Here is a 27,229-nt window from a genome sequence, read left to right on the forward strand (position 1 = left end):
GCCAGATCCTTAATATGATTGACTAAGGTTGTTTTTCAGTCAGCAGAAGGTCTCCGAGTAACAAATGCCTTGTCCATTTGTTCTCTGACAAGAAAGGCTGTTGGCACATGAATATCATTTACGCTCAATCACATGCTAATGCTGATGGAAAACTCTGGGTTTCAGTAACTCCTATGTGTCCCACTGGGGCATGGAGAAACATATCACCACTTAACATGTATGCAGCATAATGAATCTGGAAAGCTCTCCTACTCCTTCTTGCAGTTGTCTCTTCATCTTTCCAGGCCTGTATCTGTAAGATATGCATTAATTGAAATGACAAGTTGCATAAACATGTGTTTCTCTGTTGGCATTTCTTTGCTAAAAGCTTGTGAAACTGGTAGCTATGGAAAACAAAAGATAGATGGAAGATTGCTTTTACAAAATTACTTTTATAGACAAAAGAAAACAACAAAACAAACAAAAACAAACCAAGAAACTTAATGTATGCAAACTTTCAGATATCCCATATTTTACAACCAAGGAATAGCAATATTTCTTCTCTAGTAGTAAGTCTTTATGATGTGAGACACAGAAAGATTTCTGCTTTATCATCAATAAGGGAGTCTGAATTAAAGAAGTAATTTACCTGGAGTGATAGAAACTGGCCTTGGGACATAATGAACACAGTACATCTCCCCTCTCACCCTGTTGGTGGTGCTTACAAGACTTTAAGATGTATTTCAAACAACTGTTTTTACAATATAATAGAAGTATTGATTATGGCCTAAAAAGCCATAAGATTTAATTTCTCTTTCTCTCTCTCTCTCTTTTTTTTCTTTAATTATATGTACACACCAGTCAAAATCAGAATGACTGTAGAAAAGAACAGATTATCAAAATGCAGTGTAAAAAACATCAATATATTGTAGCTATGTTTTTCCATCCAAACATTTCATGGAGTAATTATAGCCAGAACAAAGGAAGTTCAGTGAATTTCAACACTGCAGCTTTTTCTTTTCCCTCAGAAAACGAGACGTTCTGATGTTCATTGCTAAATTCTAACAAACACTTTGATTATACTAAGCTTTACCACATCTGGCCTTCAGGTTTGGACCTCTTCCAGTTTCCTGTGGAACTAGAGGAAATCCAACTCAAAACTGAAGTTGTGCTGTTTCTAAATGGCATAATACAAACCACCAATTTAAACAGCATTTTCCTCTGCGTCATTTGGTAACACAACTGAAGAACAGAAGCAGCACCCCTTTTGTTTATTTAAAATTGCAAATGATGCCTCAGCAGCACACACAGGACTTAAAATAAAGGGCAGCAGTTGATTAGTTCCACATTTCCTCTTTGACTTTCCTTTAAGAATTATAATACATCTAGTCTGCACATATGGTTACCTAAATACAATGCTTTTGTGCAGAGAAGAATTCCAGAACCTATAGCAAACTATTAAAAATGGCAGTGCGAGCTTTTCCCCTGAAGCACAATATCCTCTGAAGGCCAAGGTCTTGCCAAAGTCTATCATAGGAGCAGTCCTACGAAAGCAAGGCTCAGTCATAGGCATGTTCACTGGTGGAGTTTTCTTTTATTTATACATATATTTTAAGGCAACATATTATAAAAGATGGAAGGAGGAAAACAAACCTGTAACATGAGGTGAGTCAGCTGCCAATGCATATGCACAGCCCTTGACACAGTATGTCAACAAAGAATAAACTTCAGTGGCCAAACCGTAGGTTTGCGTAGTAAAGAGAAACTGCTCAAGCCTTTTTCTCTTAATGCAAAAAGCAGTGCTCCCAAGTGAACATCTCTCCTGTCTAGTGCAATACCTTGCAGATGTGACTAAACCTAAAAGTAATCTCTAAGAAAAGGTTCCTGCATTTAACACAATGTACGTACTGCCTTTCCCACCCTCCTTTTGCTCATTGTCAAATGACGATGTGAAGAATTATATAAGAAAGCAAAACAACAAAGAAAAAAAAAATTAACTTAATTTACACGACCAATAAAAAAAAAAAAAAGTTTTAAGCAATGACAGAAAAATAACATAAAGGCTAGATACGTTAAATGCCAGTTCAACAACATTAAGCTTTGGTAGCACAGAGCATAGCACCAATAAATTCCAATGTCAATACATGCTTCAGTATGCATGAGCTGTGATGAAAATGTAAATTTTGGCAAGAAAAGTAGTGTACGTTCCCTGACGCCACAGTTTCATTTCGACATCTAACAAAAAGTCTTTAGGCTCTTTGACCTGTCGCTGAAGATAGACAATGCCCGTGTATGAGTTCAGCCTCCGAGTGCTGAAGTAGTTTTCTTCATTTCCTTTGTTAATAGTAAGGATTATGTTGTCTCCAGCATAGGCAGGTGATGGTCCAATACGGAAAATGTGCGCTGGGACCATGATGTTGGTTTGAAAGTTCAGCTGATAATAGGTGATGCGCACTGGGGTATTTTGGCAGTCCAGATAATTAAAGCAGCTGATTCGTTCACACCTCCTGTGAGAAGCAAGATGAAGAACTGTCAGTGTCCGTGTAGCAGGTAAATCCTACATGCATTCCAGAAAACTGCAAAGTCAAGGAAGTCTTCAGTCTGTTCTAGGTAAATGAAAGTCCTACCCTTCACCTGTGTATTCACCAGCTGCTTATTCTGCCTGTATATCATCTGTAAAGTGGTGGTAGATGGTAAAATTGTAATAGTACAACAGAGGAAGAAAACAATCATGGACTGTTTCCCACTCTGCAATGCGGGAGTTTTTTAAACTTTCCTCTGGCTTCCCGAAGTGCTAGCAGGGAGATCTTGGGGGTCTCAAGTCTTAGTGGCTTAGGAACTGAGTGCTATAGGGTCCAACAGCTTCAGAACCTGCCAGTCTTCATATCCTACTGCCTTTCAACATTTCAAGCATCTCTGAGGAGCTGCAACATGAATATTAACCAACGAGCCCTAAAACCACTCTAAGAACTGTAGCAGTAGGTTTTTTAAAACTTAGATACAAACAGAGCCCTTTCAGAGCTTTGGTAAGCATGGGAAAGTATGACCGAAGCTCTGGTGACTGCTATTACAGCAACAGGAGATAAACGGAATGTCTGGAGGAAGACTGAAAGAAGAAGAATGAAAAGAGAAAAACTGACAATTCTGTGCATGAAAAATCTACGTGCTCCAGGGATCAAAGCAGTTTATTACAGCTCTCAGTGCTTTGAACCACCCCCATACTAAAGCACTACATAACACCAAACATGGCTACTATTGCAGTGGCCATACTTACATGTCTGACACCTTTCTGTAGTTGGAGGGGCACTCAAAGGACAGGCAGCGGAAACTGCCCTGGATGTTATAGCAGGACTCCGCAGCTGAGCAGTTGTGGGTTCCTATTGCACATTCATCAATATCTGAGAAGAAGAAATCAAAGGGAAAAGACATGGTAAGTAATCACAATTTATGGGCTGTAATGTGCTTACAAGATAGACTGTGTGTGCATGAGAAGCAAGTCAGGGTTTGGTTCTGTGAGCTGAGGGCTCCCACTTTGGCTGCTTTGTTGCTGTGTCCTCAGTAACTCAGCCCACTACCCACAGATCTGTGCTGTGAGAGCCCCAGAAGAAACAAGGGATGTGAAATGCTCAACAGACAGGCTGTGTCAGGTTCAATGTGTCACTTTTTGGTTCTTGTGACAACTGAAGCACGTAGATTCCAATTCTGTTACAATTCACGTCTTCTGTGAAAAAAAAATATTCCTTCCTTGACGTTATCAGTTAGTAAAAGTTGTTGGCACTGCTGAACGTCACACACAATAAACAAGGGAGCATAAATGTTGGTCCCTAAATAACACATATCCATAAGCCCAAGCCATGGACCTTAAAACACTGAAAACCAGACGCAATAACAGGAATCTAGCTTGAACAGAAAATACTGGCAAGGACCTCACAGTCACATTGTGTACTCCCAAATGTCTAGACAACGCACGGAGGCTTTAGAATGAAATAAATGCTAACAGACGAACCACGTGAACTGTGCAGGACTCTGCAGTTCTGCCAATTGTCACAGAGGAGACAGACTCTTTGAAGGAAACCTATCACCTCCCTTTACCCACATCGCCCCAGGATGAGAACTGATCTCATACACTGCGCTGACTGGTTTAAGAGTCTTGCAAAGAAAATAAAAGTATACAATAGGAAGTAAGAGAGAATCAAAGTAAATTAAATCCCTCGTTGATTCTCCAAAGCGCCCCTAGGTGAAAAGAAAATTTCTTCCATATTGTAATCATTGTCATGAAAACACTCACTTCACCAGTTTGGCTACGCTGCAAAATACCATACACTGTTTCTCCAAAAAGATCCATATGTTGAGATGCTGTTACATGAGACACGACTCATTTGTCTGAAAAAACAGGGTACAAAGAATGTACCACCATTAACTCCTAGGAACTGGTCAGATGATAGGAAAGTGAGGCCAGATCCTCACCTGATGAAGCCAACACGATCTTCTTGATAATAATCCAGCTGACATCAATTCAGACTGTTTTTCTGACCATATTTTCAGGAGGCCTCCATACCTAACCCTGGCCCAGACTGGTAACTACACCTTTGCAGAGCTCAGAAGTCTGTGCTGTGTGTTTATTTGTGCAAAAAATAATAATATGGCAAATATCCAAGTGTTCTTTCCAATGTCTGACAAAATGCCAGCTTACCCAGCCATCCACAGAGCTGCTGCACATCTGCTGAGTTCTGCGTGTAGACCAAATTCATCCTCTAAGGAGGCTGCATGTACCAGATGGTGTAGGTTCTTTGGAAAGGTTTTCTGTATGTTAACATTTAACTCAGCAGGGCTGATCTATGTAAAAGGAGCCCTTTTCACCAAGGGTGAGCATGCAGTGAGGATTCATATGATAGACAATATAAGTACAGTCTATATGTTCATGAGCCAAACACTCTTCCTAGAGGCGGCTCTAGCACCAGGGTGCCTCTGGCTCAGGACAGCTGTGCTGGTAGATTAAGGCAGTGACTCACACCTCTGGAATACATCCTTGTCTCCAATGTCAGTGCTGGCTGAGGTGGTAACAAGCAGGTCAGTGCTCAAAAATTAATGGCAAACACAAAAGTCTGAGGTAAGTGACAGCTGCAGGTTTTCTGGAAGGTGACTTTTACATAAGAATATAAATGCATGTGGATAACTGGAGGTGGATTTGGAAGTCTTACTCAAAATCAGATTAAAAACAGTAACAGCTTGGGAAGACACTTACTGTCATTCAGTTCATTTCTCTGGTCCCAAGGCAGGTTCAAGTATGCTCCTGCCATTGGTGATTTACACAGTGTAAATTCACTGCAGTTACCACCAAGAAAAGAATATAAGCATAGAGGATATGTAACCAAATGCTATATGAAACGTTCCTGAAAAAGTAAGAGCAGGAAATGCCTGGTAGTGAGTGTAACCAAATGCAGGAATGCGTGTAGAGTACATAGAGGTAATCAGATCTTCAATCTTCATTACAGAGTCAGTGCAATCCTCTGGAAATGGGAGATTTTTGCTTCAAAAACAGACAGCTGCACACCAGATGAAAAACACGAAGCACTCAGCACGCATTTCTATGAATCGGAGACAAGGGGTGTTGCAGTGGAGGACACACATTAGTTACACTAATACTGAGTACACCAACATAGTTAAGATTAGGTGGCAAACTTCAGGATGCCCACATCCCCATTACAGCTCTCACATTCACTCTCCTAGTTTTCTGGGGCAGGAAACAACAACTTACAACGAAGCCACAGATCTGCACATCTGACACCTCCAAAAAACAGATCTGATGAACCACAAGGCCCATGCAAACAATCAGATGCTCCAGTTCGGGTGATGACGTAAATTCTCTTACGAAATAATTAGCTCACACCTACAGTTAAATAGGCTCACCACTTTTCTCTAAAATATGGAAAAAGTGACATTTTGATACCAATATCTGTCTATTTTGTCAAATTAACAATGGCTAACATCCAAAACAGAGACTTGATTGCACTATCTTTATGTCTTGGATCATTCAGAGGATTAAACCTTCATGGCATGCTCTTTTCAGTTCTTTAAGCTCCTCATTACCTCGACAGGTCCTTCCATTTGCTGCCATGGTATATCCCTGCTCAGGACAAGCACATTGGTAACTGCCAGGAACATTCACACAGCGGAAAGTGCAAAGAATGCCCGCGCTTTGCGTGCACTCATCGATATCTGGGCAAAACAAACAAGCAAACAACAACAAGATACAATTACAGATATGAAAAGGAAAAAAAAGAACATAAGAAATCTCCACAGAAATGCAGTAAAATGCAAATAAATTTGTACATGAGTTATTTCTAAAATAGTCTTAAAGAAAAATGCAACAATGAGGATTTGACATTGCTCTAGTACGGTCAATGGTGCTTTCTGTAACACCAAACACTGAACTGCCCCATGAACTCATGGAAAGGCACAGTAAGTCCAGGCACATCTGGATTTGAAAATGCCACCCCAATATCTTGGCCATTCATCCTCTAGGATTGTTTTTGGAGCTCTTTTTTTGGCTGGAAACCTGTGGGTTTCTTCACCATTTCTTAAAAAGAGACTCTCTAAAGTACGTGTCAGTATTGCTAACGTTAAGAGGAAAAGCTAAAACCCTTACTCACTCCATTCTGATCACTCTGCTGCTCATTCACTCTTCACCAGCAGAAGTCAGAGAAAGCCTCCATCCAGCCTTCAGTAAGTGGTAGTTATAGCTGATGATACATAAGTAAACCCCTCTCCTGTCCCCAGTTTTTCAGCTGTAAGCTGTACCCCCACGAAACAATAACATCACTGGTTGTATGGTCACACAAGTATCTTCCAGCCCCAGGTGGACATGAAAATGACTTGCATTTTCCAACATTCAAAGTAACTACTTGCAGTTTCTGCAGCAGGGTGTAACTTACAATTATCCTCAGGCATCAACTGCAGCATCAGGTGCTGCTGAAATTTAGACAGCACTTAGTGTGAAGGAGTGATATGTACTTCACTTGACCCAACAAAGCAGCAGCCTTACCTTTACAAGAATGGCCATCTTCTGCTAGCTGGAAACCTTGCCTGCAGTAACACTGATAGGAACCGTAAACATTGGCACACTCCTGGCTGCAGGGACTTGTATCACATTCATTCACATCTGCACCCAAAAATAAAGGTACAGACATTACCTTATTGGTTCAGAACACAATCTGTCATTATTTATTGCCTCTAAAATCAGCTGTCAGATTCTTCTGACAGAGTGGATAAAGATAAGCTAATTTGTCCCAAGAAGAAGGTTCTGCTCCCTGTGCAGAAAGCCAGGAAGCACGAGGATGTACAATGCAAATGAATTTCACATATATATATACGCCAATGTAAACATGGCAACATTTGTATGTTGAGAACAAGTCTCATACCTTCGCAATGCTTTCCATCATAAGACAAGTGGAAACCAGAAGAACAAGTGCAATGGTAGGAGCCGGGGGTGTTCTCACACGTGTGCTGACACAGGCGTCCAGGGTAATTCCAGCATTCATTTATATCTGACAAGATAACAAGCAAATGTACAACTGACTTAGAAACAAAAGCATTAAAAGAGATGCAGGATATTTTTTTAAGTGTCAGAGATTGATTTGCAGAGCATAAAATGCTGCAACCTCAGATTTTTTCCTGTTTGCCTTTATGCTCTAATCGTTGTATAGTAGTGATAAAATACAAAATGCTCTATCATGGTCTCTTACAAAGAAAGTTGTGAAGACTTTAGAAAGACAGATTTCCTCAGCAAGAGAAGCATAACCTGCAGGCAAATACTTTGCAGATGACTTTAACTGATAACCTGCAGCCAAACTAAACCAAGGACACCTCGTCCATACCCATTGCAGAGGGGCAGAGCTCTAAATAGCTGGTTGACTGAACGACGGCTGCTTTGGAGTTGAATCCATTATCTTCTGAGGCACTGCAATGCAGAACTAATAACTGCACACTACAATGGTGCTAAATACCGCCTTGAGGTCCAAGGCTCAATCAATCAGTTGTTTCATCTCAGCTTGCACCTTACATACCAATGCAGCTCCTGCTGAATGCATCATACTGATAGCCCATCTTGCAGTCACAGCGATAAGCCCCAGGAAGATTATGACAAAGCTGTCCTTCGCCACAGCGGTGTACACCAGTCTGACATTCATCCACATCTGCAGAACCAGAGAAAGCAATTAGTTTAAATAAAGTTTGCTGAACGTCACGGTTTATGGAAAGAAAATAAAGTCAGAAGTAAATAACAAGAGCAGAAAGTATATGATTCTTCTGATTGACAGAGCAAAGTGAATATTGTTTTGCCCACTCCGTTCTTCTCAGACTCGCATATCTCTGAGCCAAACTTTTGAAAAGCAATGCTATTTTAAAAGTGAAAGTGGCAACTTTCAACGCAATGGAGCTTTTCAGCATTTTCAGCATTTCACTGTAAACACATTTTAATTCTGCTCACACCGTACCATTTAAACACCCTGTTCTGATGCTCTGCCATTGAGTGAATCACTGCGAGCCTCTTAAAGCAAACCAAGAACTGAGAAATTCTGCTCATCCCTTGAAATAAAGCAATTGCTGTTTTTGACTCCAGTTGTCCTTTCAATCCTGCTTCTGTTCTGTACCTTTTGCTCTTCCCCACTGCTGATCTTTTTTCTTTTCCCAGTCAACTCACATTTTTATACTCCTCATGGTTTCTCATCAGAAATCCAACACCAACAAATTAGCTGCTTCTGCACTCACGTGCACCACTTCCAACCTCATTTTAAAAACTCGCAGATGGAGATGAGAGTTTTCAATACAGGCTGATTTACAAGACTCGCAACACAGCTAAATAGCTCATCAGTATTTAACAATTCTCTGTAACCATCTGTGACAAGAAGCATCAGAAAGCGTGATTAGCCCACAGAAACTTGTATTTCTTCAAGTATTCTGAGTATTGCCTTTTCCTAAGCCATCAAATCCTGCTTCCTTCCTATTATCCACATCTTCAGCTACTTTGACAATCCAAGTCACTGTTCATGTAAAATTAATTAGGATAGCAGTCTAAGGTGGGAGGATCTCCTTACTGCAGTGCTTTCAGTTGCTGCCCTATTTCAACTCATAAATTCAAGCACTATTTCATTTCAAAGGGTTCCTGGTCAGTTCTTCACCAGGCAACAGCTTCAGCTCTGCAAAGCAATCACGTGCTCTAAGACAACAGGGAAATGGGAGCAAGCTCCTTATCACAAAAGCTTGGATCTGGAGAAGCAGAAGCTGTACCAACCATGGTCAGAGGTGCAACTACTTCCTTCCAAGCTTCAGCAGAGATTCCTACCATCACAGTCCCTGCCTGCACTGGGGCTGGTGATGGCAGGAATGCCAGTCTCACAGCAAAGGATTCCTGATTGGCTCATTTCTGCTGAAACGCTGTCTTCTCATTTTTTTCTAAGATCGAAGGTAGTACCACAACAAAGACATTTTTGGTTGCGGATAAACATTTGTAAATTGTTTTATTTGCAATGAATTTGTGAGTGCAACAATCTCATTAGTTTGTCCAAACTATATATCATCCCACTGCATTCAGCCTTTAACTACTTCTCATATATCATCCCACCAGAAGTATGATGTAGTTCATGATAGTTACAGCACTTTTCAGTTAAATCTGACCTAGCAATCTAGTTAACCATTGTAATGCCTTGATAGCTTGAATGGCCCTGGGGGAAAAATCATGAAGGATAATAAAAAGAAAAAATGACAAAGAGGAGATTTTTTTGCCTGAGGTTTTCTATGGAGCTTGCGCTTACCAACACATCGAGTTCCATCCTCATTGGAGTGGTAGCCTCTGCTGCACGTCAACATGTTCCTCTGGCAGGTATAAGACCCAACAGTGTTGATACAGTTGAATCCCGGCTTACAGGGCTCAGGAAGAGATGTGCATTCATTAATATCTAGTGGGGGGGAAAAAAGAAAAGAAAAAAGAATTAGAATAGTGAGAGAAGCTATTTAACCTTTCTGGTCTGTTTTCTTCCAGCTGTCACTTCTTTTCCTTCATTTCACTTTATTATTTTCAGAAGATAAAAGCTGAAGAAGGTCTGCTATATGATAGCAGTTTCAAATTCAATATGCAAGTGTGCATATCTCTAAAAGAGCAGCAATATTTAAGTACACAGCAGGATATAAAGAAAATTACAAGTAGTCAATGCACACCCCTTGGACATTCTAAAAGTTTGGCAGTGCTGCTTTATGTGTTATTGGTCAAACTTACCAACACAGTTTCCCTCAGGATCTTGTAAAAATCCATCCATGCAACGTTGCTTTGACTCACAGTAGAATGACCCTTCTGTATTCTGACAAACGAAGTTGACTTTGCAGCTGTGAGTTCCTCTCTCGCATTCATCAATATCTGTTAAGCAGAACCCAACACCAAATTGTGACTACTCATTTTCAATAGACTTCCTGGCTAGTTTATAACTTTACTCAGAAAGGAAGTTAGGAGGCATCATTTGAATGAAACATCCAAAACTGCCTTTAGGAGAATTGAGGGTTTGCTATGTTTGCTCTTCAACACCCACTTCAGTGCAAGCTTCAGAACTTGGCAGGTTGTGCCATGGTTTGCTATAGGTCCCTGCTGCTGTGTGCACAGCATCTCTTGCAAACCACAAATTCTGAAAGATCTGCAGATTTCAATACTGAAGGCTCAAATTAAAACTGAGTGTGAATAAAACATAAACAACACTATTTCAAAAGCAAAATAGTCTTGTACAATTTACATACCTCGAGAATTCTAGATACAAACAAGTTTCAACTTATTTTGGTAATAAAAGAGAACCTCACTTGAACAGGTTTGGGATTTCATTTTGTACACAGGCACACATGAGGAAATCCTAGTCCTCCAAGCAGACAAGGGGAGAACCACGGGCCCCCTTTCTTTCCATTCCAACTCTTCAGTAAAACATTAAGGTCACAAGAGAACATCACCAGCCTCCCAGAAGATAATGACATTAATAACTCTTTCCACTGCATGTATTGACTGAGATAAAAATGTGGAATTCATGCTTTCATAAAACTGCAAAACAAACATTTACGTGTGGGCAGTTTTACACTGAGTAGATCAGGAATTGCAGTCTTCCTTGCAAGTTATTAATTTTAAGGCTACTTATAATAACAAATTGTAAATTTTGTAGCTTGTTGCAACCTAACTTTAGGATTAGAGAACAATTTAGAATGGTAATAAATGTTAGATATGCCATACTGGTAATGAATGTTTGATATGTCACGGAATCTGATGGAATATAATAGTGACAGTCTAAGAAATCCAAAGTTTACTTATGAGGGCTATATATAAAGCAAGACTTCATATTATTTCTATTTTGCAGTGCTGAGCTACATGCCAGGAGCTAAGTTCTTTCCTCAGGTACTTCCTATTCCAGCTGTCAGGAAGCTCTTGTGTAAAAATAATTAAAACTCTGATTTTGCCCTGGAAAGCAGGGCACACGTGTCTTATGCACACTCATATACTGCAGAGCAACTTCTGCTAGGCTATTGCTGCTGAGCTTCACTCCTCTGTTAGATCCACATACAGGCCAAGAAGGGGGGGTATGGAGGATAGGAGGGGTAGGGATGGGAGCAAAGAATAACTTCTTAACCCCATGACCATTCACAATGTAAATAAATGCAGACAGACATCCTAAACACAGGAAGGCCTGCACTGAGCCAGCCCCATGATCCGTTCAGGCTGTGGTTCAGTCCGACAGTAAACAGCATCAGCCTCTTCAGGGAAGAGCACAGCTTTCCAGAGTAGCACAGTATGAATTCCTTCATTACTGAGATCTCACTCTAACCCCCCGAAAACAGTGCAAATCCAACTTCACAGGGTTTCCTATATTTTCCAAATTATTTATAGTTATTTTTGGAAATTGCTTCAAATAAGTGAATGTACTGAACAGACTTAAAAAGCCAAACATTTCCATGAAGTTCAGCCATTAAGTTCAATCCTGATATCACAGACCAGCAGCAATAAAATGCTTTGTAAACCCTTTCTTTCCCTTCCTGATAAAAGCAATTGCTTTAGTGGAAAAACACTTGTCTTACCAACACATTCTCCATCCTTAAGTTCATAACCCGGCTGACAGCTCAATTCCTGCAGACATTTAAACGATCCCATCGTGTTGACGCAGTGTTCTCTCCGCTGGCAGGTGTGCGCATCCGTTACACATTCGTTGATGTCTACAAGAAATGGTTAAACAATTCAGTGCCTCATGTTTATGAAGAGGTTTGCCTCTTCCTGCTCTTGTTTGGAAGGAGTCAAAAGCTCAAGTCAAATCATTTATTGCCAAAGATATTCAGTGCAGACGTTGCCACAGCGTTCTGATGAAGGATGTTTTGTCTCGGCATCTTTTGCTAATGCAGAGTAACATTAAGAGATACAGTGGCAGAGAGATTTCCTTCTCCCGTCTCCCTAGATATTCAGGGAACAGTGCACGACAGGCGATGGAGAAGAGGAATGACTTTAAACTGAAAGAGAAGAGATTTAGGCTAGATTCTTGGAAGGAATTTTTTACTCAGAGGGTGGTGCGGTGCTGGCACTGCTGTCTGGAGATCCTGTGGGTGCCCCATGGCTGGAGGATTCAGGGGCCCTGTGCAGCCTGAGCTGGTGAAGGCAGTCAGCCCATGGCAGGGGGTTTGGGGCTGGATGAGCTTTCAAGTTCCTTCAACCTAAGCCATTCTATGATTCTATGACAGAACTGATGAAATACAGCGATAGGCAGAGGGCTTCCAAAATAGCTGGATAGAAACCACCTGGATAACTGAGTGTGAAAGCACTGACTGCACATCACCATGTTTTCACAGCTATGACTACGCACAGAAGTCCTGCTCATTACTACACAGACTATAGAACTTTAAAGGATAGGAAAGCAACTGAAGTTGTGACACTGTGTGACCGTGACGGTGATAAAAAGAATGTGCCAGAATTATCAGAGGACTAATCCACACTTTAGAATTCCAACATACTTGAACAGATCTTTTCCACTGCCTGGGCCTACACAGACTTCTTTAGCTTTATTTATGAAGTTTTGCTGTTTCCTGCGTCTGGGAATTTGGCAATATGGACACTGTGTAGGGAGATCAACTGCTATGCAGTCAGTTCACTTTAACAGTCATCAGTACAGCCGTGCTCATCAAGGGTATGAACTTCTCTGATTTTCAAGCAAAGTTGTTTGCATCCTGAGAATGTAGTGCTAAGTAAAAAGCTGAACAGCGTACAACTCACAGTGTTAAGTGGCTGAGCAAGCGGTGCACATGTGTTTTCACTAGCTCATATTGAAATGTCATATGCAAAGATGGCTAGAGAAAATTTTAGCACAAATGGTTTAAATGCATTGCAGAGCATAGAGAATTATGATGCTGTGGTGAACCGTTTATACCTATCACCTTACCAACACATTCTCTATGCCTGTTGAGTATAAAGCCCTCTGAACAGATCACTCTGTGGTTGACACAGTAGAATGATCCCAATGTGTTCACACATAATTGTCCTCTGCAACAAGAGTGAGCACCTGTGAGGCACTCATCCAAATCTGTATCAACATGTTGCAACCAAAAGGGAGAAATAGAATTCTATTAGAACTATTTCTGAAATGAAACAACATTACTTTCACACTGGAGATCTCTAAATGAAGTGTCTTGGAGCTACCACATCGGCACTTGCTATAAAAAACAGTGTTACACTGAACATAAAGCTGGAATAAACCCTCAGAGATCATCTAGCACTTGCTCATGCCTTTGCACTCCTGTCATTCCAGAAGGAGCCCTTCTTAAAAGTAGGCAGTGACACAGATGTAACGCACCCACTTCCCTGGTAACCTATTTCACCCTTAAGATCAAATACCTTCTTTTAAAATGTAGATTATGAATGTCTCTTGCTAAAATTTAAACTCATTACTTCCAGTGGCATTCCAGAATTTCTTCACCTCCTGCAGGAAAGTGACTGCCTTGAAATGTCCCTTTTGATTCTGACATTAATTAATCAAATTAGCTTCCACCACACTTGAGTAAGCAATGCACAGTGAATATTTATCTGGTGATATTAAATTCCCATTTTCTTCACAGGCTATCTGGAATTCCATCAAAATGATTTGTTATTCAATAAGATATGAGATTAAGAGGGATGTGGATCACTTGTGAGCAATTCTGAGTTCAGAAACTTCTACTTGCATTTCACTGCCAGCTGTTACTGTTCTCGTACTTACAGTTTTATAATAAAAGTACATCACAGGGCATTGCTTCTGACCCCAAAATCTTTCTGGTGCAGAGACATCCTTTGTGACTACACAAACATGTCAATTTAAAATTTATATAATGTGAATTATAATGATGCAGCTTTGAAATTCACTGTTCATCATGCGAATGCCTGAATGACAGTGTCAAGTGAAACCCAGGGAGCTGTACCAGCTCACAACAGCACATTCATCCCACCTATAAAGCCTCAAGTTTTCAAGGAAAGCAAGCCAAAACAACAACAGAAAACCCAACAGTCAAAACAGGTAACTCAGCAGATCTGTAGCTCTGGGAGGGTTCCTCAACGAGGCAAACATGCCTACATTTTGCCAGCTACTGTTCTCAGGAAGAGAAGCTGCACATCTTTAGCTAAACAGCCTGGGGAGAAGAGGCAGTAGGAAGAGACACCTGAGAGGGCTCAGACATTGGGGGAAAAGAGCACAAAACCAGGCTTGTCTTCATCTGATAACAGACAGATTGGATAGACATGCTTCAGAAGTTAGTTGAGAAGGAGTCCTGGTATTCCTTCTCCCAAATGCTCTCAAAGGATGTAATTTTCTCTGTATTGCAATTAACAATACTGAAAATAAAGACTGCTTAAGGAAATATCTTGAAGTCAAAGACCAATGGGATCTAATGACAGCATTGGTGGACAAAGTAAGGGCAACTGGTGTCTTCTACTTGGCCTTGTGCAAGGCTTCTGACACGGTCCCATATCACATCCCTATCCCTAAATTGGAGATGGATGGATGTGAAGGATGGAATTCAGGGTTGTGATCAATGTCCAATGGAGCCCTGTCACAAGTGGCGTCCCCCAGGGGTCCATCATGGGACTGGTGCTCTTCAACACCTTTATCAATTACACAGACAGTGAAAATGGATTTAAACCAAAAGAGAAGAGATTTGGGTTGGATGGTAGGTGTAAATTCTCCATTCAGGGTGGTGAGGAACTGGCACAGCTTGCCCACAGAAGCTGTGGATGCGTCATCCCTGGAGATCTTCAAGATGAAGATAAATGGGCTCCTGGGCAGCCTAATCTGCTGGAGGGCAATCCTGCCCATGACAGGGTTGGAACTAGATGATCTTTGAAGTCTCTTCCAACCTAAGCCATTCTATGATTCTATGATTTAAAAGCGTTTTAGCTATGTCTCTGTGTTGAACCTTAACCACTTACCTTCACAAGAAATCCCATCAGCCATGATAGTATATCCAGACAAACATGAGCATACAACATTTCCTTCAACAACACTGCAGATGTGCTTGCAGGGGCCGTTATCTATGTAAAACAAAATTGCAAAATACGTTAGTACTCACAACACAGATCAGCTGAAGTTACAAACGTCTGGGTCATTAGAATATACTCCCATCTTAGACAATGAGGAGTGCAGTTTGTAAACAACCTGTCCAGGAATGCCTAATCACTACTTACAAACCTCCTACTACACAAAAACACACCTGTGCCACCTCTATTGTTTAAGTTATGCCGCACAGCTGTGGTGGTTACTTTAAACTAAATAGCAGGTGTGTAATAAACCTGAAATCAGAGAACAGCCTCCAATTACCTCCTCAGGTTTCCCTTGATAATTCCTCAAGCTTATACCAGAGGTAAATAACTAAGGATGTGCTCTGAAATCAGATCAGTAAAGGTATGTGTGGAGTTTTATTCTGGCTCTTCAAACATTCCTCATCAATTTGCATCTGCAGTTTATCCCTCTGGCATACCTTTACACTTATCCTGCTCCTCTTGTAAGGACACGATGAGAAGAGGCTGAGAAGGAGAGGCTGCTGGGGGGATAGTGGCTTCTACTTCCAGCCTTGTCACCTGTCCTCGGTCAGGATCTGTAAGGAAGGGAGGCAGATGTGGGTTAGGGTGGCATCGTGCACACCACAACCCCACAGTAAGGGTACCAGTTGCATTCATCCCATTTCATCATGGTTTGTACGAGAAAACATTTTGATGCCATGGACAGCTGTCTATAAATGGAGCTAAACTGTTTCACAGGATGAAAAGTGTTTGATGTGAGCAAGTGTAACAGTGCACGCATGCAGAGTGCTGCAATTTAATGAAGATGCTCACAAACGTCATGGATACGGATTAGGGAATTTGGGTGGATAACTTCCACAGAGTAAAATACATTAACATCTAATGAAACAAAATGTTAATTTTATCAAATGAAGATTGAAGGATTGTGGCTGTTTTTCATTTGAAGTAAGAAGGAAAAAAAGCAAAACCCAAAACAAGTTCAGACTTTTCCTGTATTTCAGTACAAATGGAAAGCAGATGCTCACCTTTAAAAGCACAGGATACTCTGCAATGACTTTTACAAAGCCAAATGGGAAACATGACAGCTGCTGTCATCAAGATTTCCAGCAAGCAGTAACTTCAAAGGTATCAGAATGGGATTTTGGTTTGTTTGTTCATTTTTTTAATTATTATTTTAAAGAAGCGCTGTAACACTGCTAAGAATCATCCAGTTTCTAAATATCATCAAAATGTAAACTTAAATCCATACTTCTCATCACCCAGGGAAAAGCATGACTCAACAAACAGTGACAACAGGAAGCAAATAAGTGCAATTGCTATACAAGTCTTGGGTAGGGAAGAGTGATTTCATCACAGATAAAATAAACCACAGACAAGCCATGGGCCACAATACCAGAAAGGCCAATGAAAGATACACAATTATGGCATATCCAAATGCCACAAGGCACAGGGACAGGTAGAAACACAAAACATGGTATCTACCCACCGGACACCAGTGTGAGATTTAAAGATGTCTGGTGAAGTTCTCTACACTTAGAACGTGACAGATGTGCACATACACAGGGGAGTGATGAGGAGCAAAGAATGCCATACTGCCAGGAAGAGCACGTATGCTTTAGATACGGCTAGTGAGGGAAGTGCCCTGCCATCGCCCTTGTCCAGCCAATTAAAAACTGGACTCAGCATGACATGATGACAGTAGCAGCCCTTCCATGCTTTACTCTTCCCATGCATCTCAGCTGTGTCATTTGCAGTCCTCTACCCTTCTGTCTCAACTCTCTGTCTCAGCTGAGCTCTGTAAACCCCTATACACCTTTTGGCAAAGCCATAAGCACTGCAGTCTTGCAGGTCTGCCAAGAATACTGACTCCTCAGATACAAGTTTAACCCAAATCTGCATTTCAACAGAGTTAGTAATGAGAGAAGCAAAGCAAAGCAAAACAAAAAAACACAGATATGCTCCAGGTGGATGATCAAGCCAAATTTTGCAGAACTAAAATAAGAATCACTTTCTTTACCTCTTTTGGATCAGGCTCTTTCCCCAGAATTTTAATACACATAACAGAGCAGCCAGCTGCTGCAGAAACACTGTCAAACACATTATTGATGTAAGCACTGTAACATCATGTTGAGAAGAATGACATAATGAATGCTCATTATTTGGCTTGGGCAGAAAGAATCTGCAGTCTGAGGAATTTTGTCATGGGATAGCAACACTTTTTTTGCTTGTTAAGTAATTGAAAACACTTGTAAGTAATCTAAGGTTTCAACTTCTTGGGTTATCTGATTTGAAATCTTGCCATTGGAGAAATCCAGACATCAATACAATTACTACACAATAAATGCTCTTTTCGTGACTTCCTCTACAATTGCCATATTTGGATTTTGTACCACTGAAAGATTTTAATGATTTAAGATAAAAACTGAAGTTCAGGAAGTAATGATATGTGTCTGAAGCGAATAAAGTTTGTCTAAAGGAAAGCTAACTGTGAAATAGAACATAACTCTAAGGAGGAAAGATATTCTACAAGCAATCTTCACAATTCCTTGTCTGAAAAGTGGAAACAGTCTTGCTTTGAACACATTAAGTGCTCACCTTGATATTATGCCACAGATACACAAAAAATGAAACACAATCTAAGTTTCCTAGGGTGTTGTTTTTCTTAATGTTTTTAACCAGCACAATTTTCAGGGATAACATCCCTGTTAAAAACTTCACCATCTACAAAGAAGATAAAAAAAAGAAAAGCTTGGTAGCTCAGTAAAGGCAGCAGAAAGCCACCATTATTCACAGTGTTTCCTGCTCATGTTCCTCACCTGGAGAGCAGCTGGTCCCATCCTCTTGCAAAGTAAATTCTGGGAAACATGAACACTTGTAGGACCCCACAGTGTTTATACACAAATGCTGACAGAGTTCCCCACCATACAGAAGACATTCATCCAGGTCATCTCCAGGCAGGTTATTTGACATTTCAGCTTCATTACTGATGGACAAAGCTTCATTGTGATCTTCTGTCTCTGAAACTGAAACGGAATAAAACATGCTGGTTCTTCAACAAGTGCTCTGACATGAGATCTGTTCAATATGGAGTGTTTGTTCATGCAAACTCCAGATACAGTAAAATCTACCCAAAATCTTCAAGGACAGGAGAAAATTCATTCATCCTGAAGATAAGTCCAGTGTTGAATATCCACTGTGTCTTTCAGTAGAGATGTATGGACAGACATTTCACAGGAGCCATGGAGAAAAAGACTGATGTTGGGAGGTCACAAGCTCCCCTTTCGCCTTAACAAACACCACTGCTATCACCATCTGTAATACTGTACCACACTGAAGCCCCATCTGAACTACCTCCACTGCAGAACCACACTGATATTTTTTTTAATTTCAGGAGCAAAGGTTAACCAGTTATTCTGGAAACTTTTCAACACCAATATCTATTGATTTATTAGCTAATTCTGCTGCTAGCATTACAAATATTCTGCGTCCCACTTAAAAAATGACATCTTATCTATTGTTTTTGAACACTGGCAAAAGCACTCGCCATCTTTCATCTCTTGACCAAGTTTGGCAAGACTTTGTGATATTAAAATGAATTCTTCAGTGAGTTTCACACTTGTCTTAAACACATACACATGAATTTTGTCGCTCAGTGAAATCTCTGCGACATTGAAATAAATCATTACTTATTTTGACAAGAGAAAAAAAAAAAGAACAGCACCATTTATCTCATGAGAAGAGAATGGACAAAATGTGAACCCTAATCTACCCAGGAGGTTACGAAGCAATTCATGCATGACAGGTAGCTGCAGAGTGATGCTGGAAGGAACATGACCTTGGACTCAGGGAAGAAGCATAGCTGTTTCAGCTCCACGTCTGTCATGCTTCCTTTGTCATACCTTGTTTGCTGCAGGGATTTGACTTAGTTCTTCAGCACTGCTAACTTCACATGTTGAAAGAACAAACAAAACTTGCAGTGCTTTGGGACTTCTCCAGTGTGTGCACCAGGACAGCTCCTGTGCTGTTCAGTAGCACAGTAGGAAATCTGTTCCCCAGAGGTTCCATTGCTATCATAATGGATGGGACTACTTTGTCTGGAAAAAACTCATAGTTCATTTCACACAAAAGCTTTCAGGAAAAGCTTCTGCAAAAAAGCAATGACAAACTTCAGCTTTGCTTCTTACAAAGGATTGGTGGCTTCCTGTCCACCAGTGGTCTAAAAACAGATTAAAAAAGAAAAAAGAAAAAAGAAAAGAAGAAAAGAAAAAGCTACCATACAGGTTGCACCCAGCTGGTCTTCATGTTCCTCTATGCACATCACCCACAAGAAGCACCACTTCTGTTTGATGTCTCTGCACTGTGCAGTTCTGGGGGAATAAATTACTAAAGGGAAGGTATGTTTTGAGGATCAGAAACACCTACATATCCTTTTCTACTTCAAAACCATTTTTAAGAACAAGTCACTCTGTACTTGGTCTGAGAGGAAAGGCAACTGTGCTGCTACCGTATTATTATTTCCAGCACCTCTCCACATGGCAGCATGAGATGGAACCTGTATTTGCAATGTGTTCAAATTAAAACTGGACACTTACTCTTCTCAGGTGTTGCAGTTGGTGAAGGTTCAGGATGCTTTTTTATTTCTGGATGGATGAAGTGATCTCCACCTTCACAGCAGGACAGCATCACATGGCTGCAGGGGTAGCCCAGATTTATGTTGGACTCACAGGTTTTCCCTTCACTCCTTAATCGCAGGCCCAGATTGCAACAATCACAGCATTGCTGAAAAAGAAAGAGATCATTAGTAACAAGGGTTTCATAAAGTCTGCTTCAGGGAAGAGCCCACACACACACCTGGAACTGATCTTCACTTTCTTTAACAGTGGAACATCTGGGAAAGCACTTAGGTTGCAAACATCAAAGCTTTACTTCTGCTTGTTTTTGCCATTCATGCAGACGTGGGTCAGCCACAATTAAGATACAAAATCTTGTTGTTACATCAATTTCAGGATGTAGCAGCACTACAGATTGCCTTTTTCCAGCTTTTGCATGTAGCCATTGCTTTGTTTGCAGTATATTAGAAGCAAAATAATACAGATCCATACATCTTTGTATTAGATCTTGAAAGAAGGCCTGTTGCTTGAAGCAATGTGAAAGAACCGTAGACACCTTGAATAGACACGAGGAGCAGCAGCAGCCCCTGAGCTCTGTCAGTGACACTATTTCCTCTACAGTGCAATGCCCAGCAGACCCACTGTGACCTTTAATTACCTGACTGTCCTGGGCCCCATCCCACTGAAGCAACGCCCAGAGAAAGGCCAGGAACTATTTTATGACCTATTTGCCATTTGTTTCTTTCCTGAGTGAATCCAAAGCAGCAGCTTCACTGCTAGGCTGATGCAATGAGGCACCCCTTAAATGCAGTTTCTCCTGCGGCTTCTGCTGCTGCAGGCTGCAGACAAAAACAACCTTGTGCTTTACTCCAGCATATATAAGCCTACTTTTATCACATTTAGGCCAGAAATGTGTTAGACAAATTATATCAAACTGTATCAATACTGTATGCACAGTGGATCCTTAAGCAAGCAAGGAAGCTGAGGGATCGTCTGCTACAGAGACATACAGAGGTCATACATGAATTGAAGATGTTTGTCTGGATTTAAATAGAAATGTCCTGACATCCCTAAAGTGGAGATTTAAGATGCCTTCACTCTGATTGAATAGTTATAAAGTTCAGGCTATTTCCCTCTGCAGCACTTCTGCTAATCAACACACCCAGCTCAGCAGTGCTCATTTATAGTTTGCAGCTAGACTCCAAGAGCCTCTATGAACCAAGAGAAGTGATTTCAGCCTATTCAAATATCCAGTCTTTGAGCAGGCGTCAGACACATAAAATGAAGGCCATAACTCAAACTGGCACCAGTTAGCTATGTTAACGGAAAGTCCAAGGGCTGAACAGAAGAAACTGAACTAAGCTCTCCCTTCCCAAGAGAGAGATCTCTGACTTGAGGAGAGTGAGTAAGAAAAGCGCTCTTGTAAGGGTTGGGCGCAGTATGGGAATGGAAAAGAATCATGTTTCATGATTAACAATCCTAGATTGGCATCCACATTAAAACAAAGTCTGTCTCCACCAAGGAGACAGGAAAACTTGCTCGCCAGCAGCGTGATCTGCAGAAACTCTTCTGCTGAGTCACTTTCTTCAAGAGTCAAACACTGCAACTTCAGAGTTTCATGGGCATTTTGCACACACTGTGTCCCTTGAAAACAGCTCATGCTTTATGTCCATTACTTTTTCTCTGAAAGCTCCCCAAACATCGCAGAGAGCAGAAGTTACTCATTGTTCACGTTTGCACTCCCCTGAAGATTTGGAGCTCTTCCCCAAGATCAGACTGACATCTGCACTCAAATGTGTTTGTGAGAAGCTTACAGCACAGCTCCTGAACATGCTAAATTACTTTTTGACACTAAAGGGAGTAAATCATATGTCCAAATTCATCACTTAAAAGAAATCTAACTATCATAAGCTATGGTCATGCTAGAAATTAAGAAAAACCCAGTTTTCATCCAGAGTCCCCACATTCGACTCAATTCAAAATCCTACTTTCTGTAAACATACTTAAGTTTTCATATATGTATTTCAACATCCATATTCAAGATAAAAGGAGTTACATACAATATATATTTCAACAAAGTGCTGTAAGATGTTGTAATTTTTTGCCATGAAAAATATGTTTTTTTTTCAAGCAGTTTTGATTCACAGTTACCCCATGCGCATGCATCACAGAGGGTACTAAATCAGTCATACACTTTTGGGTTCACATATTTTCCAGATGTCTCATTTTCCAGTAGAAAAATATACGCACCAAAAAGTTTCTCCCAAAACACAAAAACTTGAGCAGCATTGACTTCATGTTGTTCAACTTGGGGAACTATTTGTTTATTTATCCAACAGTGAACTATTTGTTCACTGACACTGAGAGCCACATCTTGAGAAGTGTTGTTTCATTCCAACTTGCTCGGCTCCCTCATGTTTATTACCTGGGAGTAAAAACCCTGAAGACATTACATTGGGACTGGCACAAGGGGCTCTTCCATGAGAATATTTTGTGACTTGCTTCAGCTAAAACAAGAACAATGAAGTTTTCTCTCCCCATTCACTCCTGAGGAATGGCACGTGCAATAAGACTTACTGCATACCCTACACTCTGCCTGGCATGCTGAAGACCCTTGGTGAAAACCTAATAATTCTATCACACTTCAGAATTACTTTGTCTCCTTCCAAATGCAGAAATTCTCTTTGCATGCTAATGGCAGACTCCGAGCTCAAGTAGACAGTAGTTCTGGAAATGACAAATTGGCAAACCTAATTAAACTTTAAACTCTGGAGTAGATGCTGATGCATTTTGCTTTTCCAGTGAACAGTTATCCACAAGAATCACCAGCGTATAAGAACAGTCAGAACTAATGAGTTTCCTGCTGAGACAACAGAAGCTGCACTTAAACTTAGATATAGCTATGTAAATTATTATCAGAGTGAAATGAATTCTGAAATGTAACCTTCTGGTAAAAACAAGACAAGCAAGATGCTGAATCTTCAAACTGGTTTAAATTGGTTTGGCTCCAGTGATTCTCATAAAGCAGATTTCATTTATACAAGCTGAGGCTGTGACTTGTGGTTTGTGATTTGAATCGCTGGTTAATGGTCTGCCATTGCTTATGAGCAAAAGCTTCCATCATCATCTAAAACACTTGTTCATCCAGTCCATTGTTTTGTTTAAATTAGAAATGAGGATGCAATTCAATATTATATCCAAGCAAACTGTTCAATAATGGGTTTTCCCATTAGGTCTTCAATTGAATTTTGCATTGTCATTTTCTGAAGACTTCCACCACCATAAAAACCAAAATGATCTTTTCAGCTATTTGCAAAGAAAGGAGGCACAAGTCATACAGCAAGTTAAACCTTAAAAATAGAGACGAATGTAGTTCATAACAACATTACCACAAAGTTCTACAAGGGGCTGCATCATCAGGCAATTGAAACCTCAACACTGTTAGCCAAAAATCTGTTGTTCTGCATAATTCCCCTGCTTCACTCCTGCAACTTTATAGGCTACTGAGTTCCATAATAACTCATGAAGAAGTTACTGCTAAATGCATGAAATGAAGTCAACTCATATTCACAACAAAACCTCCACAAGCAGCACTGCAGCTCACCTTATAGGATGATCCTCCACAGGTATCGCTTTCCTCTGGTCCACATGCATCTCCCTCCTTTGCAGCAATCATGCCAGCCAGGCAGCTGTTCTCCTTGACAGTGGAGATACAACACTGCTTCTGAGCGATTCTGCAAAGGATCACAGAGGGCAAATGTTCACTGATATGCAGAGGACTTCAGGATGGGATGCAAAAAAGCCCAGAGCTACTGGATTCACAATACATTCCACACTTTCAATGTCTCTTTGACATAGATGTTAATATAATTATAGTACAGTTTACACCACCGAGCTTTGCAGGATATATTTTTTCTTCTTTCTAATAAAAAGACGCACTTATAAAGGCTCATAAGGTCAAGTATTGAGGTCTCTGTCTCTCAAAGTCTGGCCATCAACATACTGTATATCTCATACTTGTGCAACAGTCCCTCCCTCAACCCCTTCTCAGGGGCCTTCACAAAGTTTCAGAAAAGAAAACAGAAACTTTTTTTCTCTAAAAATTAGGGAAAGGAAAACACACCTGCACACACCTCTTCGACAGCCACAGGACAGAAGCTCTAGACAGTATTAAGGACCAAGAACCTAAATTTACTATGTATATAGCGCTTTAATCAAACACTGTAACAAGATTCACTGAAAGTCAAGGTGAAACAGATTCGAATCACAAAGAACAAATTCCCAAATGAAATTTAATAGATGTTCAGTACCTACTGACTTGGCTAGAGATTATTTTAAAATCTACAGTGGATTTTCCACCTCCCATCAGAGAGATGATCTCACTTTTCCTTTGCTTTGCTCCCTGGGTCAGCCCATTGACCCATGCACCATGCAGACTGGCACCTCAGGAGGGATGTCTGTCTGTTCCCGTGATAGCAAAGGGCTCTGTGGTGGGAAAAGTGAGAACTCAGAGCTGTAAGCTACAGGGATTCTCCTCGATAGGTTATATTGAGAAGATGAGCTGTAGGTTGGGCATGTGTGAGAGTAAACAACACATCAAACCTCAGGTGAAATCCTGCATTTTGTTACAAGTAAGGGTAGACTCCTGGTATTGGTCAGATATGAAGGAACTGGGTAGTTTTTCTTTTCCCAGGAACAACATGGATGTCTGTCTGTTGCTGATGCAGAGTCAAGAGGTACAATGCCTTATGGGGTACCCTCATAGTGATGAATGAAAGGTTTACAAGTTCCAATAACCAGTCCCTCAAAGCAAAGCAACTGCCCTGCAAGAGAAATATTTATATGCAAACAATTTTTATAGGTCAGATACTATTATCACTGCTACAAAATACTGTCATCCTTGGAAACAAAAGCTGTTCTTTTCTAAGCTCTTCCAATTCAGAGCTTTCAAACTAATGGTTCAATAAATATATATATATATATATATTAAAAAATAATAAAAAAGAAAGCCGTATCTTTTATTCCATTTGGAACCAACTGGTGACAGCCACTTGGCTGCCTTCAGAATGCCAGCGGTTCATATGTCTGCTTTACGTCCTTATGTTTATTCTGGATTCCATAAGAGAAGCATAACCAGGAAGTGGTGGTTTGAGTTTGATTACAGGAAGGGGATTAGTACCACCACATGCTTTGCTTTCTAAGCTAGTATTAATTGCCAGCTAGAGAAATATATGTACTTTTTTGAACTAGGAATGGTTATTACACAAATACATTCAAGAACAAGTAACTTACCCATTACAGCTTACTGGTGCAGCAGTGCCACTGTATTAAACTGATATGAGTATCCACTGTAATGCAGGGGGTCAGCAAAGTCATGACCTGTACAGCTGATCCTAGTACCACACAAACAAACATTGCTCTGCTCTGATAACACGCTGCAGTCATGAGATAAAAACAACTAAATGGGGTCAGATGACATTTCATCCAGACTGACATCCTGTCCTTAATACAACCAGTGGAGCACACTCTGTGAGTAATTTTAGATCTGGCTATCAGTGTCCCAGAGTTTCCCGTAACTTGCCTATTTTAAGTTCATTCATCTAGATGAATTTCTACTCATTCGACTCTTTCCTCGTAATCCCAGTTACAACAAACATCTCCTACATTCCTGTGTAATTACTTCCCACTGTTTAACAGTACCAGTGTTGTCTGTATCATCAATGAAAAACAGACAAATCACAATAAATAAAGATTTCGCAGATAAGAGATGTTTGTTTTACTGCGTGACATTTAAGAGTTCTGGATAAAATGGAAAGATCATAAAATTCACACCACTGTGCAATGGGGTTTCATACAAAACCCTCATGCAGATCAAAAAATATCAGCATGTCCATCACATCCATGACTGAGAAACACCTCACATTCTTCTGCTCAAAGGAAGTGAGGCATTGCACTTTACATATCACTTGCTCCTACCTGCCTGCTTTCAAGCTAATCTTGCCCTGAACACTTCTAATGGCTCACCTTCAATTCCAATTAACACGTTTCCCACCCTGCAGTTAGTGCTGTTCACTACGCAGAGATGGACGAAGTCAGGATGTGATTAGAAAATATCCAGAGCCATTGAAACACATTAACAAGTAGCTTCAACAGTTACACTTTTGCCATGTGAAGACTCCACTTAGAAAAATTAATCTTTCAGTGCACTGAGGTCACCTATAAAACCCAGATTTAGATACTGACTATCCTGGAAGAACAGCAACTAATTGTTGCAATTAGTATCCACTGTCTGCTTCTTAAACAGTATGCACTGGGCTGAGCTTGAAGCAGCTCAGGAGCTTGTGCTACCTGAAGGGATTCTGGCACACAAGAAGGTATGCTGGGCATACAGATAGGCACGTGATGATCAGCTCCGCGTGCTGGCACAGCTTCTAATGAGAGCAGCAAGATTCCTCCATGCTTTTAAGTTTTTCAAATACTTCTGTACATTAAATGTACCTTTAAATGGGATATTTAGAGGTGTTTCTTAAATTGTTAAAACTGGGACAGAACAGATATTCTGAAGTACAACAAATGAACTTCTGCTCACACATTCTTTTAAATCCCAGGGATTCACAGGGACATTTAGGATCTGACTTTTTTCATCTAAACTCAGCCTCACATGTACAGGCGCCACTCATTAATGTATTGGATTTGCACTTAAGCTGAGGCTAGAATATTTTAATCTACCTTTACTTTGTGGACAGTTGGTACATATGGGTTATGTCACGTCAGCTCCCACTGGGCGGGGGGGGGGGGGGGGGGGGGGGGCGGGGATTTTGATCTCCCAGTAACTTCACAAAGGTGCAGTGATACAAACTTTGATTAAAAAAAAGATTTTGCCAAACTTCTTCAATGCAGAGAACACCGGGATCACTCTTAGAGGAATCCACCTGCTTATGGTGAATCCTTGGAGTCCCAGACAGAATTGCAGTCAGCTCTCCCTGAAGTATGTTTCAGTAGCAGGGGGAAGAACAAGAGATGGATGAACTGCAGCTAGTGAAATACATTATCCACATTACTTTGTACTCATCCTCCTTTTCTTAATGTG

The 27,229-nt window shown here is 40.6% G+C and overlaps 1 protein-coding gene across 3 annotated transcripts in view; it reads right to left on the reverse strand.

The window, feature by feature from the left end:
- Positions 1-821: 821 nt before the first annotated feature.
- The window catches only part of FBLN2 (fibulin 2), an 89,233-nt gene continuing 62,825 nt past the window's right edge, over positions 822-27,229 (reverse strand). For all 3 annotated transcript variants that reach the window (XM_072347561.1, XM_072347560.1, XM_072347562.1), the window contains exons 4-17: positions 23,744-23,873; positions 20,122-20,308; positions 18,346-18,552; positions 15,988-16,104; positions 15,440-15,541; positions 12,079-12,213; positions 10,253-10,390; positions 9,792-9,935; positions 8,046-8,174; positions 7,401-7,526; positions 7,025-7,141; positions 6,070-6,198; positions 3,254-3,377; positions 822-2,486 (exon numbers count right to left, since the gene is read on the reverse strand). In XM_072347561.1, the coding sequence (XP_072203662.1) occupies positions 2,129-2,486; positions 3,254-3,377; positions 6,070-6,198; positions 7,025-7,141; positions 7,401-7,526; positions 8,046-8,174; positions 9,792-9,935; positions 10,253-10,390; positions 12,079-12,213; positions 15,440-15,541; positions 15,988-16,104; positions 18,346-18,552; positions 20,122-20,308; positions 23,744-23,873 (2,143 nt within the window). In that variant the 3' untranslated portion in view covers positions 822-2,128. The remainder of the gene's footprint in view (positions 2,487-3,253; positions 3,378-6,069; positions 6,199-7,024; positions 7,142-7,400; positions 7,527-8,045; positions 8,175-9,791; positions 9,936-10,252; positions 10,391-12,078; positions 12,214-15,439; positions 15,542-15,987; positions 16,105-18,345; positions 18,553-20,121; positions 20,309-23,743; positions 23,874-27,229) is intronic.

Source organism: Excalfactoria chinensis, chromosome 12 (genome assembly GCF_039878825.1).
Source record: "Excalfactoria chinensis isolate bCotChi1 chromosome 12, bCotChi1.hap2, whole genome shotgun sequence".
Classification (NCBI taxonomy): domain Eukaryota; kingdom Metazoa; phylum Chordata; class Aves; order Galliformes; family Phasianidae; genus Excalfactoria; species Excalfactoria chinensis.